This window comes from Sinohyriopsis cumingii, chromosome 4 (assembly GCF_028554795.1).
Source record: "Sinohyriopsis cumingii isolate HCF-2022 chromosome 4, ASM2855479v2, whole genome shotgun sequence".
NCBI classification, from domain to species: Eukaryota; Metazoa; Mollusca; class Bivalvia; order Unionida; family Unionidae; genus Sinohyriopsis; species Sinohyriopsis cumingii.
In genome coordinates this window covers 72,151,197-72,172,303 of record NC_142964.1, presented here as the reverse complement: position 1 = coordinate 72,172,303, position 21,107 = coordinate 72,151,197, and the positions used below count along the sequence as shown (strand labels likewise).

Below are 21,107 nucleotides of genomic sequence, written 5' to 3'. Positions count from 1 at the left end.
TGTACAGTTAATTGTATTACAGATTAAAAACATGATATAAAGAATGATTTCCAGCAGGAGAGAAAACAATGTCCATCAGCCAAAACAAACGAGTAAGCTATGTGCTGAAAGTACATCTATAATAATGAATGATCTGATCAAACAAAGCGAATAACTAACCCATTAATTCAGATTGCATATATCCTCATTTACATAATAATATGTATATTTATCGCTCTATGTATATAAATTTCGGATAGCAACAAAGTTTTCACTGTAGGTGCAGAACATCTAAGTAAAATCAATGAGACGTTTTACTTTATACATAACAGTGGCTATTCACATATAGAATAAATGGACAATGTCACACTTCGGTACAAAAGTAACACTGATAGCTGATAAAATTAATTCAGATATAGTAAGATAATAAATTACGAAGAGACAGAAAGACATAGGATACACTGAGAGGTTATCAGCGATTGAACACCATGCACATACACGCTGACAAAAAGAAGACATAAAAAACAACACAAAAAACAAACAAACAAACGAACAATCATCATATACCCTAGAATTACAGCAAAAGTAGCAGAATGAATTACCTCATTTTGTATGTGACATGGATTTCTAAAGCAAACCTTGACAGACCAAGTCTCCCTTCTCCAAAACAGTTTTCTTATTATGACATAGCTCACATTATTACCTAATACTCGTCGCAGAAAAATCAGATAAAGAGAAATGAAAAACGAAAACAAAATACATTTGTGTTTGAAAAGCTTTAATATAACATGAACAAAATCATGTGGCTGATAAATAAATGACACAGAATATCGTGTATGCAACATATATTACATAACAACAACAAAAAATGCGCACAAAGTTTGATAGTGCATGAAAAAGATTTGAAACCTGAAATGTAGCTTCCCGCTATTAGTGGTTAGTGGTTTATTTCCAGTGTACTATCTCCAAAATTAAATTTTATGGCAAATGCTCGAATCTACCTCTTTTCACACACACTTAAAGAAGTAGAAGTAGTAGTAGTGGTAGTAAATATATTAACATTTAGTCAAATAAATAAAACTGAGTTGAAAACGTCTATGCTTGATCAAAAAATTACAAAATGTGTTAGAAAACATTTAAATGAGCCTTAATAAGAAGATGTGATCTGATGTGATTTTGATTTTTTACCTAGCTTTAACAATTTTTCAGTCATATCGCTACGATGTCTGCAATGTGGCAGTTTCTGGGGCATCATGCCGCAGACATGTAGCATGATGTCCCACCCAGTTACATTATCCTGACACCAGGCCGACCAGTCCTAACACTAAGCTCTTAATGCTGAGCGCCAAGCGAGGCAGCTGTTAGTACCATTTTTGTAAGTCTCTGGTATGACTCGGTCGGGGATAGAACCCACGACCTCCCGCATCCGAGGCGGACGCTCTAACCACTAGACCACCGGAGCGGTCTTAATACGAAGAATATGTTCGCTAAAGACTGAGAGGTAAAAATAGGTAAGCATGAATAGACTATCAGCTTAGGAAGAGAAAAACACCGGATGGAGAGATGGTTCGAAACAGAGAATTTTACCATACAACAAGATCTATGAACACATTGAAAAGAGATTACGCAACTCAGTGTCAGTTTTAAATTTTGCATACAAAATTGTGACAGTAAATAAGTGACAGCACGAGTTGAATGTTTGACACGACTGAACTTATCGATAAAGAAGTCCCAATAATAACTTTACTGGAACTGTAAAAAACAAAAAATATATAAAAAACACGAAGGACTGCATAAACATGAAATCTATTTTTACTTCTTCTTCATGTGGCTGATTCTATGCTAAATACACAGAGTGACACTACAGGTTGGCAATCAAATAGCTTGGTTATAAATAAATGTAATCATTGGTTTGATAGAAGTCCTAAACTATTGCATTTCCTTAAAAAGGTGAACATGAGTATGATGTCTTTGTAAATGTATTTAATTGCAGAAAAAATACATTTGGGCAGTTAAAAGTGATAGAAAATGATAACGATAAGCATGTCAATATGTTGATTCTGTATGATGTAATTCAAACATACCATTGTGTTGGCATACATTGATGTCATCACGAGTAAGCAAACAAGATTGGAAGAAATATATTTGCAATAAATGCTTGTATTTGTTTAAATACGCAAGAAACATTGTCCTACCAATAAAGTTCACGTTACAGTGTAAAAATCTTGATAGATATCATCCAAGAAAATCGATCTGCTGTCAAATTTATAAATTTTCATCATCATTATATAGGTATTGCGACTTAGAAATTACCCTATCTTCTTACCGTGTACTTGTTCGTGTTCATGATTATCGCCACAAAATTATAATGATACTGAAATGCAAACTAGTACATCTTGGTCTTCAGATCACTTTAGAGGCAAGTGCCATGGTCATACACTTATAAACTGTAATTTGCATTTTAGATGTCCAAGATTCATTCCAATAATCATTCATAATTTTTTCAGGTTATGATCTGTTCATCATGGTACGTGTGAAAAATGGTACTGATGCCAAATAATGTATTTCATTTAGCAAGGAATTCATAGTGGATAAGTTCATGAAGGATGGCAAGGAAATAACATGTATAAGAACGATTAGACTTTGTGGGTCCAAGGGAACTTAAGATATAGATCTACAAATATGCCCCGAAGGATGTCCTTAAACTGTTCTTTATATGTCTACAATTATGATAGACCTATATATTGTTTATTTAAACAGATGAAATTTTATCCACAACAACCAGCAAAAAGGGGAGGGGGGTAAGAGCAGGCGTTCCTGCCCACCCACCTTAATCCGGCAAGGGTCTCAAGGCAACAGGACACAAGCACGCACGCATCAAACTTTATCACATTGTCTTTTTCTTGTTTTGCCAGTGCATTTTTTTCTCTCAAGAAGAACGGATACATTATTATTGATTTAGGGGTCAAAATGGTAGAATACAAATTCATCAAGAAATCTAAAGCAAACAAAATACAAGTTTACAATACTATGCTTAAGTTTCCTTGCCGATTCGCATCTAATAAGAACAGCAACTTGTCGCTGCGAAACATTTGTCCATTGTTTTAAGTTCAGCTTCTTCCCATGTACAACGGGGATTTGGAACAAATTACCATCAATATTGCAGAAGTTCCTGATTGGGTATCTCACAAACAGAAACTTTCCAAAATTACATTCTAATGAACTAGTCAGCTACTAGTAAGACTTAGTGGTTCACAGGGCTTTGAAGTTCCTTATCTCGTCGCCGTTACGGTAGCCGGATAGGTCTGAGTGTGAAGGGACGAAAACGTACACTGACACTCTTTTACTTATTTCTGCCTTTCCTTATCATTATTACTCTTCTGACTGTCCTATCACTTCCGTCTTTACTTTATCTTTGACCACGCACCACCCGTTGCTTAATGGTCAAGTGTGACTGCGTCAGCGTATTTATAGATAGATAGATAGATAGATAGATAGATAGATAGATAGATAGATAGATAGATAGATAGATAGATAGAGAGATAGATAGATAGACTGTTGTTGTTGTTGTTGTTGTTGTTGTAGGGTTTAACGCCATTTTTCAGCACACGATAGGCTATACATGGCGGCCAGTATTAATGGTGGAGGAAGAATCCGGGAAAACCCCGGAAAGAACCACCGACCCACGAGAAGCTGCTGGCAAGCTTTCTCACATACACTGGTCAACAGTGAAATCATTACTGACTTGAAAAGGCCCTAATCTGTAGTATTTTGGTGTGCCGAACACGAATATAACCGTGAAAAATTTGTATTGGCTCTCGTTTTGAAGATATTCATATACCTCATTTTCTATGTTTCACTGTGTAAATTTCTCCAGTAGGACTGCAGCAACATCCGGAATAATGATGTAACATTGCATAATACCATCATGCTCACATCATCCACAGTTGATTGCATCATTTTCTGATGCAATGCAATACTAATGCCATGCGGCTGCTGAAGTAAGTTGACGTCAGCAGTGTACTATACATGTGTAGGCCTATTATACTAATGCCAGGCGGCTGCTGAAGCTGACGTAAGCAGTGTACTATATAAAGCCCAATCAGATAGGTTCAGCATTTAAAATATTTTAGACGTTGTGCGAGACAATTCAAGCTACTGTTACATAAAACTTATTATTTTATCCATTTACGTACAATAAAGAACAGTAATGCCTCGAAAGTGTGTTAATACCGCGGACAATTTTTGCTATATTTGTGGGGAAGTGACATTTGCCAACCAGAAGAAAAGTATCAATTCTCAAGTGAAGAAGGCATATCATCTTTACTTCGGATGCAAGGTTGGTGACCAAGACAAGCCTTGGGCTCCGCATATATGCTGTGCTACATGTACAACACAGCTTTCACAGTGGTTGAATTGCAAAAGGTCATCAATGCCGTTTGCAGTCCCAATGGTGTGGAGAGAGCCAAGCAACCACCTAAATGACTGTTACTTCTGCTTGGTTCCTCCTCTTTCCGGCGGAATAACGAAGCGAAAGAAGTCGAGAATAGTCTACCCAAACATTCCGTCTGCATTGAGACCAGTTCCACATGGTGAGGGACTTCCTATTCCAGAACCTCCAGCAGAATATTCTCTTGATTCATCTGACGAAGACAAAGGTGAGTCGACCTGTTCTTCTCCTGGTCCATCAGCATGCAGTGATCCAGATTTTCACTGTGGTGCATCATCAACCCCACAAAGAATAACACAGGAAGAACTAAATGACCTGATTCGTGATTTGGACTTATCAAAGAACAAGGCAGAATTGCTAGGATCAAGACTCCAACAATGGAATCTTCTAGAAGAAGATGTCACAATTACTGCATATCGAAAGCGCCACCAGCAATTGGAGCCTTTCTTCAGAAAGGAAAGTAATCTGATATTCTGTTCCGATATTGAGGGCCTCATGAATGCTTTAAAAATCACTCATGACCCACAAGAATGGAGACTATTTGTGGACTCTTCGAAACTGAGTCTCAAGGCTGTGCTTTTGCACAATGGAAACATTCTTCCATCTATTCCAGTAGCGTATGCTGTCCACATGAAAGAGACATACGATAACTTAAGGCAGCTACTGAATTCCATTGAGTATAACAAGTACAGCTGGCACCTCTGTGGTGATTTGAAGGTAGTTGCCCTTTTAATGGGACTGCAGCAAGGATATACAAAATACATGTGTTTCTTATGCGAGTGGGATAGCCGAGCAAGGGAAATGCACTACATGAGGAAGGAATGGACTCACAGGCAGAATGTAGCCACTGGAGAGAAGAATGTCCAACACCCAGCTCTGGTTGAGGCTCAGAAAATCTTGCTACCACCCCTTCACATCAAACTAGGTTTGATGAAGAACTTCGTGAAAGCCATTGACCGGACTTTGCCAGCATTCCGATACCTGCATGAAAAATTCCCTCGACTCAGCGAAGCAAAGATTAAAGAGGGAGTTTTTGTGGGTCCTCAGATTCGAGAGCTTTTCAAAGATGACCGGTTCAACAACTTGCTGGAAGGTGACGCGAAACAAGCATGGAATGCTTTTCGCCTAGTTTCTACAAACTTCCTCGGAAATGTTAGGGCAGAAAACTATAAGGAACTAGTAGAAGACATGTTGATGAAGTATAAGAAACTTGGCTGCAATATGTCTCTAAAGATTCACTTCCTTCATTCCCATTTGGATTTCTTTCCTAGCAACTGTGGTATTGTTAGTGATGAACACGGCGAACGTTTTCATCAAGATATCGCAACAATGGAACAAAGATACCAGGGAAAATGGTCCACTACAATGCTGGCTGACTACTGCTGGACACTCCTCAGAGATGCTCCCGAACAGCTGTACAAGAGACAGGCGAAGAAATCTAAGATGTAGTCAATGACTTGATTTTTTATAGGTAGGCTATTACAGTTGACCTTTTACTATTGGAATGCATTTCGTTATGTAAACATTAATTTCTTGCAGATTACAAAAAAACTAGAGCCAATTTTGCAATTTGACTGTCATATTCGTGTTCAGCACATAAAAATTGATAAGAATTGACTAATTTTATTTCAGTAACATGACTTTTGTAAAAATTTGTTGTCCAGTGATACCTACATTGGCTGAATCCGAGACTCGAGTCCACGCAGACAGAGGTGAGATGGCAGTGATCCGTAACGGAGAGCGCTTTAGACCACTCGGCCACTCGGGGCCCCCAGATAGATAGCTAGATAGATAGATAGAGAGAGAGAGAGAGCGAGAGAGAGAGATAGGTGGGTGGGTGGGCGGGTGGGTGGGTAGGTAGGTGTGTAGATAGATGAATAGATTTGGTGCTCGGCGATATCCATTTAGATATAATAACTAGTAATGGGGGGGTAGGAGTGTAACACGTTCTATTTGTTTGTTTTGTTTTGGTATTAACGCATTTATTGTGCGATTTGTACACTTAACTCCTCTTCTCTGGTTATTATGGGACTAAAACTGGTGTCAACCAAACATAATGATTTATTAGGATTTTCACTTGCAACCAGCAAAGAATTCACCTTGCAAAACGATGAAATGTTTAATGCGGTAATTGACCTAAAGGGCACGTGTAAACAATGAACAGCGCAGTAACAAGGTAAAACGTGTTGGAATCTTCGTTCAACAAAAGATACCAACCGAGTTACTTACCTAACTACAAAGAAGACGCAAACACCTTTGGCAGACTTTGCTGCAATAGAGAACAATGATTCCTAATAGTACTTATAAGTTTAACACAAACGTAATTTCCCCTTTGTTACATTGTTCTTTTATAGGTAATTCGTGTGTCTTGGTAATGTGAATCGAATTTACAATTTAATGCATAAAGAAACTTCAAAATGAAATAAAAGAGTAAACTATACAACCCAAATGTTCAAAATGAAGGTTATTGTTCCATAAGTTGACTGGTGACAAAATTTCCAAAGTTATTTACTTATTCTGTGACTTCATTTTCCTTTTCCTTTCTCGTCGTCATTCTTTTTAAGTGTTTTTCTTAAATGCTTAATTTGTTATTTTCTTTTCTATTATTCATATTATATGCATATAGTTATTTTGATGATTAAGTTTTTGTTTTATGTCTTTAGTGCTGACCGACCCTTGATTGTGTCTACTTTTTATATTTTGTATCGGTCCCTGTGTTCACATTATTTTGCATTTTCGTAGAAAATGAAATGCCTAAAACATTGGATTTTTGTCTCATTTTAAAGTTTCGTTTATACGTTGATACTTTCAAATCACACATATATTTATTCGAATATTATAGGTTTCTCACCTCTCCCTCCCCCGACAAAAATACAAAGTTACCTGACTTATTTTGAATTTACGTATTAATTGCCTTGAATGATCATCATTGTTTGTCTGTTTAGGAGTCTTTAGCCTCCTACAAAATATGTCACCTTCAAATCTGGAATCCGTAATCATTGTTGTCTGCCTCTTTCTTTTCTTTTGCCAGAAATTATAGTTAATTGTAATATTTTTTGTTACATATATAATTTATTTATATATTTATTTTTAAGTGTGGTGAGACTTGTATAGAATTCTAAGGATGGAAACTGCCCTCTAGCTTAACAAATATTTCCTCTCAAAATCTTTAACACAAATATAATGTCACGCATCCTGGAAAAAATCATTCACTCTAATCCCAAACAGGAGTGTAATTACCACTGTAGGAGAATTTCTTTTCTTCCCTTGAAGTTATTCTTTAGCAGTTGGAAATGAGAATGAACCATATCCAAAATAAACAAGTTTAGAATGTGTTAATCTTTTTTTAAATATATATAGTTTAAACTGGACTTAACTCGACACAATATACGTACAGGACAATCGGTACTAATGATATGGAAAAATTGGAACCAGCCTGGAAATGGGTGACACAAAAAATATTGTATATATGGGTTTGGATGACTAGGATTGGTTATTAATGTAAGTTTTGTTTAAGGAAAAAGAATCTTTTGAGAGCTTATCCTAGTTGTAAGTATAAAATAATAATAATAGAGACATTGTTTTATTGATGGAATTTCAGTCCTTTAACAGTGTTGAGTTTGGAACACTCGTTACTAAAATTAGCACCTGACTCTTTGGTGCGAAATTGAAAGAACATGTTTCAAACACATGCAGGAGCAGAAAATGCAGCGGCTCATATCCTTTCCTCCACACAGAAGCTGACATCCAGATTTCATCTATACTGATAAATATAGATTTGATCATGAGCACTCAAAAATTTTAAGTTATTTAATTTTTAATATCATGGTGTTTGCATTGGTTTACTATGGGAACTGAATTAGTACTGTGAGTCCTATAGATATCGATTTATGTCGGGGCTCAAGGTACGTAACTGTGTAAACTGTTTTCTCGCGAGAAAAGTCGTGGTTGGGCGACCTTTTGATCACAAGATGGCTGAAGGTGGTGTTTAGATATAATGAAATGGTAAAATATGAGAGACTGGAAGTAATTACAGAGCTTTTACCTGAGGATGAACAGACATCAGGTTTTGACTGGAGCCTGCAACAATGGAGATCAGTGCTATGCGGTCGGAAGTGTGGAAGGCATTCATTTTACAGTATGGTCATCATTTTTAATTAGGCTCACGGTGACAACAGATCTGTTGATATCTATAATAATGGGAGTCATCTTTAAATTAATTGTTTCATTGTCAGGGTCGGTCACAAGAACATTAACGCTCTCTGTATAAATATTAATCTTTAATGAAATAGTATCATTTTATGAAAAGTTTGAGAAGCGTATGTTGTTTTTCCCCCAATTTTTCACTGGTGTTGCATGATGTGTCTGTCGCAATATGGTATGTGTGCAGAGATGTTGGGCTATAACTAGAGGAATTGGTAGTGCATGGGCATTGTATCCCATAGGGGTGCAAGATTGGGGGTAAAAATTCCCCTTGGTGTCAAAAATGGGGGTCAGACTGAGTAAAAAACAAACTTTGATATCAAAACTGGGGGTGAAATAAAAAATCTGGGGGTCTCTAAAGCACAGATGAGGGTAAAGGGAAAGACTGGTGCAAGGGGCTCGAAATTCACTCAACCGCCTGAAATTTTCATGCACCATTTTGACCTGGGTGTGTGAAATTTCAACCCCTGGAGTCGAAGGTAGAGGGGGCTTGGGTCACATTCAATGTTAGTCCTACAACGTAAGACACATCACCTGATATTTTTGTTCTGGGTGGGGTGATGGGTCTTACGGCTTAGCTAACAGCACTGTGTAGCATGTTTTGATGTCGACTAACTGTAACGAAAGTAAAATTTACAGGAATATCACACAACTGGCAACCAATAACGACAGTTTTCAACAAAGTAAAGTTATAATGTTTTGTCAGACTTTACTTACCCTGATGTCTTTTCTCAAATAAATTCAGATTGTCACAGAAGAAATGGACCTGTTTTAAATTTTCATTGGCCTACATTTCATTGGCTGGAAAGTGATGAAAGCCTGAAATGCCAAAATTGGGTTAAGTTGAAATATTGTTCTTTAATGAAACAACAAAAAATATATTATGCCTATTGGAACTGTAAGCAACGTTTCGTTTCATTCAGTAAACATATCCTGTGGGCATGAACCTACTTAAACATACTTTGGCAGACCTCGACTACTGTCGCTTTGCAGCAGATTCAAATGTATGTCAATGTAACATGAAAATTCGTCCATTTGCTAGTGTTATATTTTCATTCTGCCTGAATAAAGACAGTACACTAAGTATATTAATTGCACATAAATTAGTGGAAGAGTGTCAATATAGGCTGCCAAGTGTGTGAGATATTCCTGAAACTTTGACTATTCATTCCGATGTCAACCGACATTGGAACATGCTATACAAGGCTGTTATTTGGATAGTAAGACATAGCACTTAAACAAAAACATGCTATGTCTTACATAGTGGGACTAGTACAACGTGGAATATGTTTAGAATTATAGACATGGTTCGTACTGGTCCCTACAAATTGGAAATGTGCTTACTTTTTATTAAACCTTAGTAAGGCTGGGAAATGCTTACTTTAAAAAAAAATCCCCAGAAAATTCATTAAAATGTCCTTTTTTTTCTCTTCATTTGTAATGTTATCTGACAGCTACCATAGTCTGACTAAATCTCTCCGTTTTTTTTACCCCCTACCAGTTTCAATAACGGTAATCTTTAATATAATAAAAAGTGCATGAAACTTTGTCAGTTTATTCACTGATTTATAATTTCTAACCTGACTGTGACCAGAGTGACCCTAACACTGGCATTCTCTGAGCCTTTCATGCTTAACAGACTTTCCATACTAACACGGTGCCATGTTGTATACACTATGGGCAAGTTGATTTCCATAGACAACATTGTGATGTAGTTCATCCTATTCTGTAACTGCTGGATAATTTCAAAAATTACCATAATGTTGAGAGTTCAGGGTTATATCCCTTGCACACATGTACATAGAGATTGCACCGCTTGTTAAATCCACGTGAAATGCAAATTGGTAATTGTCGTTCTTTTCATTTGCTTGCTTTTGACATTGTAAATATCAGAAGCAGACAATATTATCCTTCTATGTACATACATCTATAGTCGTGCATGTACCCCTTCACTGAAAATGGTCTTGTCCAGGAACTGGAAATGACTGGCGAACAGGTCGTCTTTAAACTGAAATCTTAAGTTTGGAATGAAATGCACAGACGATAATGATTTTAGGGTCCCACCTGGGCATAATAAGGTTTGAAATTATAAATCAGTAAATAAACTAAGTTTTGTGCATCTTTTATCTCCTTTGTGCTTTTTGTCTTTTAAATCGGTAGGGGGGTACAAACAAATAGGGAGGTACAGTGGAACCCCTCTGTAGCACGATAATTGAGGTAAAAAAAATTGGATCGCGTTAATAGTGGGGTCATGTTAATGCTGGGTTTTACAGTATTTTACTTTTGTCATTGAAGAACGCATTGGTACATATACATTTATTCATTTCTAATGTATATCATGAATAGGGTATCAACACCATTTATTATAGTGCCGTTGTGGCATGTAATTCATCCATAATGCATGTAATTCCATTGAAAAATTGCACAGAGATTTAAAATATTCAATAATTTTGTTACAGATCATTGTGTCTATATTCAGCGTCTAATATATAGCATGGACAGAGTATTAACACTGTTTACTTACCGTCTGATATCATACTGTCGTGGCATGCAGTTAATCCATAATACATGTAATTAAATTACAAAAATTGCATACATATTTAAACTATTCAGTAATTTTGTCACAGATCATTATGGGTCTGAAGTCAGTGGGAAAAAATAGCAGCAAAATTAGGTTAAGAAAGACAAAGCACATGTACGGTTTATTACGTTCCAGGATCTATGAACAGTGTCTGTACAAATTTCATACTGATAAAATTTTATCATATTTGTTTCTGTTTACCTTTATCTATTGTAAATTTTCCAGTAATTAACATGGGGCCCCGAGTGGCCGAGTGGTCTAAAGCGCTGTCCATTACAGATCACTGCCATCTCACCTCTGTCTGCGTGAGTTCGAGTCTCGGATTCGGCCAATGTGGGTATGTGAGAAAGCTTGCCAGTAGCTTCTCGAGGGTCGGTGGTTCTTTCCGGGCTTTTCCCGGATTCTTCCTCCACCATTAATACTGGCCGCCATGTATAGCCTATCGTGTGATGAAAAATGGCATTAAACCTTACAACAACAACCAGTAATTAACACTTGTACGCCTATTGATTTGAATGACTACAGAAAAAATAATTAACAAACAACACCTGCTTTCAGCTTGCATATAAATTTTACTTCAGATTTTCTAAATATTGAAAGAAACTTGTGAAAAATACTTTTATAAAGATTTTTAAGCTGAACTCGTGTACAATTTCATACCCTTTCAGTCGCCAGCTAATAAAGTGGGCATTATTTACTGGTCAACTGATTGCATCTAAAAACACAGCTAAGCCCAGCAAACATGTTGGCAGCTTTCGTTTTTTTATGTTTATTAAATTGTGAAAATCTTTTATCAACCACCGCATTGTCTGCTGCTTGGTTGTGTATGCAGTTAAAGAAGAAACACATGTCAGCTATTGTTTGAGCAACGATTGTATACAGAATTAATTGAAGACAATCACAAAGACAACTTATTGGCTTTACTCATGGATCAGTAATAAGTAACTTTTCCGATAATGTTTATTTTGGCATAACACTTCAAGAACCTGGTGAAATCATTAAATTTCAGAAGCAATGTCACGATTGTATTATACTTGAATTCCGGGTATGAGAAAAATACATGTACATGTATTTAAAATTTCAGGAACCATGCCACGATCACATTATATTAGAATTCACACATGATCTCTTCCCCAAAATGATAATAAATTTTGTATACACTATTTCACGACCTTTCGAAATAAAATATGAAATTTTGGGAGCCACGCCATGACCGTGTTATATCTGAATTCTCGTTATCGTGGGATGCGTTATAGAAGGGTTGCACTGTATATTCTAGGACTATAACAGATTGTTTTTGTTTATCGAATGATAAACGAATAACTCACTGGAAACAGGCAATGGAAATCAGTATACCAATTTGCACACCTTAACAAAATCCCTGGACTCTTTCATTATGGAGTTAAGAGTTTGGCCCTCACATTGAAGTTATTTTTCCTAATAAAGTCCTTACGAAGTTTTGGCCCAGTATTTTCATCATAAAATGATGTGAACCATGTATAATAGAATATTTGACAATGGAATGTTTTCTACACACAATGCAGCATGAACCATTTTTAATATTGTTACTTGAATGTTGGGTCACCTTTTTGCAAATTCTCGACCTCAAGATATTTCATGCAGCTGAATTTTGCACATATCTTACATATGGTTGTATAGAAATGTTTTGCCAACATTTAGCTCATGAAATAAATTGACTTTTTCTGTTTTCTAGGTGCTTTTGAAACATTTTTATCATGTGAATCCCCACCCAACATTTTTGCATGAAATGCCATGTGTATATGTCAGTTTTTTAGATACAGAAGCAGAGAAAGTATGATGTGTAATTAGACTGCAATTTTGAGAAATGTTAAACTTGATCGTCATGCGCTGTAGTGGTAGTGTCTGCTGTTGATGGAAATGACAAGTGAGGAAACTTTCCAAGACTGTTGCATACCATTGCTATATTAAAGCATCCATTTCAAATACAGAAAACTATGACTTAACATAGGTGAATTTATGAAACATATACCTATTTATCACTGTCGTTCATTAACTTAAGATTTATTAAACTAAGTTTAATTCTTGCTTGTTAATGACAAATTGACCTCTTATATAAGTTCTATTGAGTCCACACATAATCTCACCCACAGCTAATCTGATTTGTCAGTTATAATAAATATTTTGTCTTTTTTTTATATAGCAAACACTGCTTAGGAAAGACTGAAATTTTGAACAATTTTGATATACAGCTGTACATGTAATATACATTTGACAAATATTTGATTTTTGTGTCTCTCTTCTCTGCATACCTGCCATATACCCAGACAGTTGTTTTTGGTTTTTGTGACTGAAAATGTGTTTTGATATCCCAAGGGGGATAAGTGCATGTTACCCCCAGAAAAAGACATTGTCCAATTCAGAATAAGCTATCTTGTCATATAAGCACATAGAAAATGATTGGAAATTTAAATGTGAATTTTTAAAAAAACACTTTTTTTTCTCAAAGCATTTAATCAGGGCTTGTGTTGTGAGGAGCATGATTGCTCACGAACGCTTTCATGCTTCTTAATTTCCTTCAAGGAGAGCAGTCCATCACTCTCCACAATCTTATGGTTCAAAACAAGATGTTTTCTGATCAAACTTATCAATTTTTTAAAAAGATTTAATGGCAGTTGCCTTACATATACTGCTTTGTTAACAGGTTACATTATAGTGATATATGATGTCATATGCCATAAATGATGATGTCATAAATATTTAAGGAGAGCGAATAACTCTCCTCAACACTACCAGGAGATCTGTACAAAGCTCTTGATACTTACAACGAAAAATATAGTTGCTAGACTTAGCAACATACACATATGCTTTTGCAAACAATCACAAAATCAGAACCACAATGATATTAAATAAAAGCGAAGATCATGTTTCTCTCTATAAAGTCCATTGGCTGTCAGAATATATGCTTAATTTGATGGAGTCTTGGCTGGTTTCAGTAGTTCATTAAGGGGTTTGAAGGTAATGTCAGTGTCATTAGTGTTCATTTTTGCACTCACTATAGACTGAATGGTACTATTGTCAAAACTTACTTTCCAGATTCTCTGAGTGAATCCTTGTCAGGACATTTATGACTGACCATTTTATTGGGGGAAGGGGGAGAACATAATATTTTCAAGTTTGCTGGGAGCCTTATAGATGATACAGCAGTAATAAATGCCTCTGTTCATTATGGGTGTTAATGCTTTTCAACACAAATCAACTGTGCAAACACAAGTGTTTGTTAATTAGTTACAGTTAAATAAGACAAAAGTTTTAATAAATTATTTTTGCAGGGCTTTGCTGTTAGTGTATTGCTTCCTGAATCACATTCTTCAAAAATGAATCACAGTTGAACACTATTCCAACATCATGTATTGCATTTTATATATGGAGTAAAAATCCAGCTAGAAAGAAATGTTGCCATTGATAAAATGTTTATTAAACTTGGCTCTTTGTGTGCAGATTAGCTAAGTGGACCCTCCCACTGCAGAATTTGACACCAGGCTTCACCTTAGTCATTATCAGCCAATCAAGTAATCTCTGAAGGGTGGTTGTTTATCTTTGACCACCTTAACTTTTAATTGCTTTATGTTAACTATATGCTCCAGGATAGGTTTAGTTGAGCTCCGACCATAACTATTTACTGTTGATACACATAGTACAGATAAAGATTACCAGCATATATCTCAGTGCTCAAGACATAAGGTGTTTTTTTTAATTGTTGAAAAATCTTTGGGATAAGATTCCTGAAAATTGTTTGACACTCCATGCTATGGCAGGTATGTCTCTGTGATTTTTAGTATCAAGAAGAGCCAGTTGCATTATTTGATAAACTAAATGATCAGTTGGATTAACTTTGGGCAGAACTTTAACCTTTGATATTGCAGGTAACAATTCAATGTTGATAAAAAAGAAAGAAACATTGTAGATGAAAATTTGCGACAAACTTATCGGAAAGGTTTTGAACAGGATAACCCATTGGCAAATTGATTGATGCAGGTTATTTCTTTGCCTAACTTTTTATACTTTTTGGTGTGGATGCTTGAATACAACAATTACAAAACACTATTCTGACAAGTTTCTTCCCGCAATTATGTAACAGATGGAGCCCCTATTCTTCACTCATTTATCAGTCCCCTTACATGTCTCACATACCCACATTGGCTGAGCCCAAGACTCAGACCCATGCAGAAAAAGGTGAGATGGCAATGATCAGTAAGGGAAAGTGCTTCAGACTACTTGGCCACATAGGGCCCAAATTTAGTAACTTTAAAAATACTTAAGTATTCCTACTGAAATCATATTTTGGGCAGTCTTTCCTTTATATCTCAGCTCCACCAAAGGTTGGCTGAGTTTTAATTAGAGACTCAGAAACCATTATTGACCATTTTTGATACCCTTATTACTTATAATACCCAAATAAATATCTCACCTTTGGTTTTAAACTTGCCAAATCATATTAATAAGGTAATGAATGTACAGCTTGTTGAATACACAGAGTAGACATGTTGGCCATTGTGTAACTTCTTAATCGGATGCAATGGGCATTGCACTGGTGGAACTGTTCTGTCCTCCAGTAGACTAGATTTTACTGTTCTCTGTATTGTGTGGATGCAACACAAAAATATATTTTTCTTCAAATTTTATTATGAAATTTTTTAAATTTTGAGATGTGATAAGATTTCAGCTGTAATACAACATCTGTGGTAGTCACCCTTTGAATCTGTATTTTGGTCATACTGCCAAAAGAATCACCTGTACAAGTCTCTCCCATTATGGCTAAAATCGTTGTGTGTGTAATGGCATAATCTATTGAACACACCAAGATATAAAGATGAATGCTATTCCATATCAGAATGTCTACACTAGACCAACTCTAATGTCCAGGTGATTGTAGGGGCCCCAAGTGGCCGAGTGGTCTAAAGCGCTCTTCGTTATGGATCACTGCCATCTCACCTCTGTCTGCGTTGGTTCGAATCTCGGATTCGGCTAATGTGGGTATGTGAGAAAGCTTGCCAGTAGCTTCTCATGGGTCAGTGGTTCTTTCCGGGGTTTCACATGGTTCTTCCTCCACCATTCTTACTGGCCGCCATGCATAGCCTATCGTGTGCTGAAAAATGGCGTTAAACCCTACAACAACTACAACAACAACAGGTGATGGTACCTTTTTTCACAAAGGGATTTCTATTTTCATTGTTCAGTTTTATCATATTCCACAGCAACATTGGTCATCTAAATGCAGTATGAATGTGTATGTTTTTTTGCACATTGCTGCAGAATATTCAGTAGTATTGTGGTTAGGTTCTTCTAGCATCGAATTCTCTTCATGTTTGTCTGAAGCAGATGCTTTGATATAAAGTCCCTTTGTTGGTGAAAATATTCTTAGCTGCGTTCTTACTAATATATTTACATGGATATGAATAATGAAAAAATCAACTGTAGATTTAAAGTCACAACATATAGAGAGAGTAGGTTGTGATTGGTTGTTGAAAATTGAGCTGCAGGATGCAAAGTTAACAGTTATTGGTGAATTTCATTATTTAAATGAACCATGATTGGGAAAAGCTGTAAAATTAAACTGTGAGGATAACAGAGACAAGGAAGGAACAAATAGTGAAGGATTAAAGTGGGAGCTAAACAAGTGCGTGCATGCAGTCTCAAGATAATGAAAATAGGATATAATAAATTAATTATCAAACTTACACTGTTAATAATTGCTAAGTTACAGTTTGGGGCTGTTAAACACTGCGTTACAGAAGGCTTCATGCATTGATAAACAACTCTGCTGTGCATCATTCCTCCACTGACTCAGGTTCATGTGTATGTATTGGGCCTTTTACAAAAAGGTAGTCTATAGAGGTTGCATTTTGTTGGCAATTAAATGGTCATATCCTCTGACCCAGTTAATGAATGTACATCAGATTTTTGCAATGAAATGTCTAATTTAGTTATATTAGTTCTACCATCTGTAATCACATTTAAGTTGAGTAAAGCTGCAAGCAAGATAGACCGTCATCTGCAGAGCATGGCCTGCATTGTTTGTTCTACAGATTACTACTAACAGTCTGCATAGACCCAGATCTATTGGTGTGTTGTGTGATGGAAACTTTGGGCCTTTGCAATGGGCTTGGTTTATAAGTGGGTAGATATGATACACATGTCATTCAGGTTTTCTTTTAATTTCCAATTCTTAACCCAACTATTTCATACAAAAACACGATGGATGCAATAAATCACTTAATTTATTCAGAAACTAATAAATATAACAACATGGGTGTAAATTTCAGCCAGCAGGAAAAGTAAAACTTGATATAGAGAAGGATTCAGATTTTGCAATAAAATCATGAGAATGACATAATAATAATAATAATAATAATAATAATAAATGTATCAGTCTTTATATGAGTAGGAAAATGTAAAGAAAGAACAAACCTATTTTGCAACCTGAGGTGACATGTCTAGATGGTACATTATATTGTGTTTCAAGCACTGACACTATGTATAAGAAGCCCTTGTTGGATACAATGCTGGAAGAATGTAAAATGTGTTATTTGAACATCCACTGAAAAAAATGAAGATATACATTTATTTTGTGTACCTAGTGTACTCACAGATGTGCTGTAGGTTGCAGACTTGGCAAAGCTTTACTGGAACTTTTGGCATATTTGTCCCTGGTTGTTCTGGTGTGTGTATCCCTTGCATGCTACAGATTATTAACAAACAATGATGGATGATGATGCATTAAATGTGTTGCCAGATTTCTTGTACTATCTTTATGTTTGATTTTGATTTTATGGAGATAACAAACAGCGACAGTTTTGTCAATTTTATTGGTCCCTGATTACCATTTGTTGGGGGGGGTCCTGAGTGGTCTAAAGCTCTCACCGATATGGATCACTGCCATCTCACCTCTGTCTGTGTGGGTTCGAGTCTCTGGCTCGGCCAATGTGGGTATTTGAGAAAGCTTGCCAGTAGCTTCTCGTGTATCAGTGGTTCTTTCTGTGGTTTTGCCGGGTTCTTCCTCCACCATTTATACTGGCCACCATGTATAGCCTATCTTGTGCTGAAAAATGGTGTTAAACCCCACTACAACAACAACAACCATTTGACAAGAAGAGTCAGAATAGGAACTCTTTCCTTATGAGTTCTTCACAAGATCATACTCAGTGGCTGTTATGTTGTATATGATACTAAACCTGATGAAGATAGGAACACTTGAAATCAATTCCAAATTTTCAAAAATAGTTTACCCCCCCCCCCCAAGTATGCCAATATTACTATACTATTTTAATATACTGTATGGGTTTTTCTGCATTGCACTTTACCAGTAAATCAGTATTTCTTCAATGAATTCATTTTCAGTTGTTTAATGATATTTATTGGAGTTATTGGTCCTGATTACAGCATAACTTTATGAAGGATTACTGGATGTAATTCTGGGATTTGAATACAATTTTATGATCATGACTTTCTTCAAACCAATCCATAATCAATGTATAAACTTGTAATCTGTCCACATATTTTGTCTAAACATGATTTTTAGCTGAGGTGACCATAAAGTCCATAGAGCTTGTGGTATGGACATGATTTTATTGTACATTACTGGTGGTTCATCATCATTTGTGAATCCAGCAGTCAATGCTTGCTTATTTGTTACCACTCTGGTTTACATATTTCTGATATGATTTCAATCAAACTTGGTATATGGGTTGATCTTGTCAAAATCTTTGATAGGTTCAGTAATGAGTTATATTCACACATTCTAACAGCATGGTCATTCATCTGATCGGCTTAGCTGTTACAACACTGAAGATCACGTTTCTGATCTTCATTGGGTGATCTTGCATTTGATTGGCTGGGCATGTGTTACCCCTGGAAGCTGTATTTTAATGTGATTTTGATAAAACAGCCTCGATGGATTTGATAATAAGCAAGATCCACTCATCTTATTGAGGCTATCTTGTATTTGATTCACCTTGTTATCACCCTGGAGGTCAGAGTTCTGATTCAGTTTTGATCAGGCTTGGAATATGTGTGTATATCATTATCTAGCACAAATTTGATAATGAGTGAAGTGCATGTATACTGATTTTATCTTGCAGCAGATTTTCTGGGCTTATTGCCATTCTGGAATCCATATTTCTCATCTTAACAAATTAACCTCTGGTGCCGCATTTATGTGGCAGGAGGTAGTAGCCTACTGCCAAGCTCTGTAGTGTCAAGGTCATGTATGATACACTAAAGTGGGTGGTATTTTAAAAAGGTAGACAGATGTAGCTCTACAATGATACCAAATAATATATAAGTTCTAGTTGCACTATAAAATACAGAGGGAAAACCTCATTTTTTGGACCTGATTTTTTTACACCTAAATTTCATCTGTGGTCAGAATCCGATTTTGTGTCTGGATTTTAGACTTTTTGGTCTGAGATCTAAGGCAGACCAGTCTGAACTGCAAACAGATGAACCTTTGCAAAAAGTAGGATAAGATGGACATTTGGAATAAAGAGTGGTCTCTAGGCATTAGGTTAATGGAAAATCACTTGGAAGTCGATGTATTAGGATGTATTCAGAAATAGCTTTCAAAATGTGTTTCCTATTCACATTTCAAGTGAAAACGACAAAAACCTCCAGGGGTTAGTGAGTTAAATTGATCAGATCATGTAATATGGGTTTATATTATCAAGATCTTGAATGGGTGATAATAAGTGAGAACCATGCATACTAATTATGTAATTTTGGATCTGATTAGCTATATTTGCCACTCTTGAAGGCATTTTGGTGATTAAGTTTCAAACTTGAAATATAAGCTGTTATCATCAAGATCTTGGACTGTGTGGTAATGTGTGAGATCAGTGCATATTTATGAGGTGATCTTTCATCTGATTATCTGACCTTGCTATCAGTCTTGAAGCAATGGTTTTGATCCGTTATTATCATCAGGGTCTGGATTACTTTGTTTATAACCAAGAGGCAGTGGTGCATAGGATATGTACTTTAAATACTACATAATCTTGCTTAGTGAAATGTTTAGCTGTTAAGTTGTATAATCAAAGTGAGTGATATCAGGTGTACTTGGATTTTTGCACCTTCAAAGAAGAGAAGGGATATTATTATAAATCCTTCCCTTCAACTACATACGTAATGGTTTTGAACTGTTCCTACATTATCAGTTCTACACCTGTGAAATTTGGGTCGGTGATAGTCTTTAGGTCAAGCATATGCCAGTTCTTATGGAATTTGATCGTTCCGGTGGCCTAGTGGTTAGAGTGTCTGCCTCGGATGCGGGAGGTTGTGGGTTTGATCCTCCGCCGAGTCATACCAAAGACTTATAAAATTGGTACTAACAGCTACCTTGCTTGGCGCTCATACGTTAGTGTTAGGACTGGTCAGCCTGTTGTCAGGATAATATGACTGGGTGGGACATCATACTACATGTCTGCGGCATGATGCCCCAGTGCTGGACATCACTATAAACTGCAACACTGCAGACATCGTAGCGATATGACTGAAAAAATTATTAAAGCTATGCTAAAAATCCAAATTACACACACACACACACACACACAAGCTCTTTTGTAATTTTGATCTCACCCATGCGGGTGAATGAGAATTGAGGCTGGGAGTAGAAGTGATTTTACATAAGTTCAGAATTCTTTGCCCAGTATTTCTTAGGAATTGCTGGTGTGATCAATGACTCAAGTGTCAACATGTTAGACTGGATGGGAACTGGGTCATGCCCCAAGGTCATTCCCTATCCCCCTCCCTCTCATGGACATATCCAGTGGGTTCTAACAGAGAAACTTTTTAGAATACTTACTACCAACAATATCTCTATTTATAGGACATAAAAAGACAACTTTTTAAAATTCAGAT

General features: G+C 36.3%; 1 protein-coding gene across 1 annotated transcript in view; it reads left to right on the top strand.

Moving 5' to 3' along the window:
• Positions 1 to 8,400: 8,400 nt before the first annotated feature.
• LOC149801431 (dmX-like protein 2) overlaps positions 8,401 to 21,107 on the top strand; it is a 212,399-nt gene continuing 199,692 nt past the window's right edge. Inside the window, exon 1 of the mRNA XM_089955559.1 lies at positions 8,401 to 8,567. Coding sequence (XP_089811685.1) covers positions 8,481 to 8,567 — 87 coding nt within the window. The 5' untranslated portion in view covers positions 8,401 to 8,480. The remainder of the gene's footprint in view (positions 8,568 to 21,107) is intronic.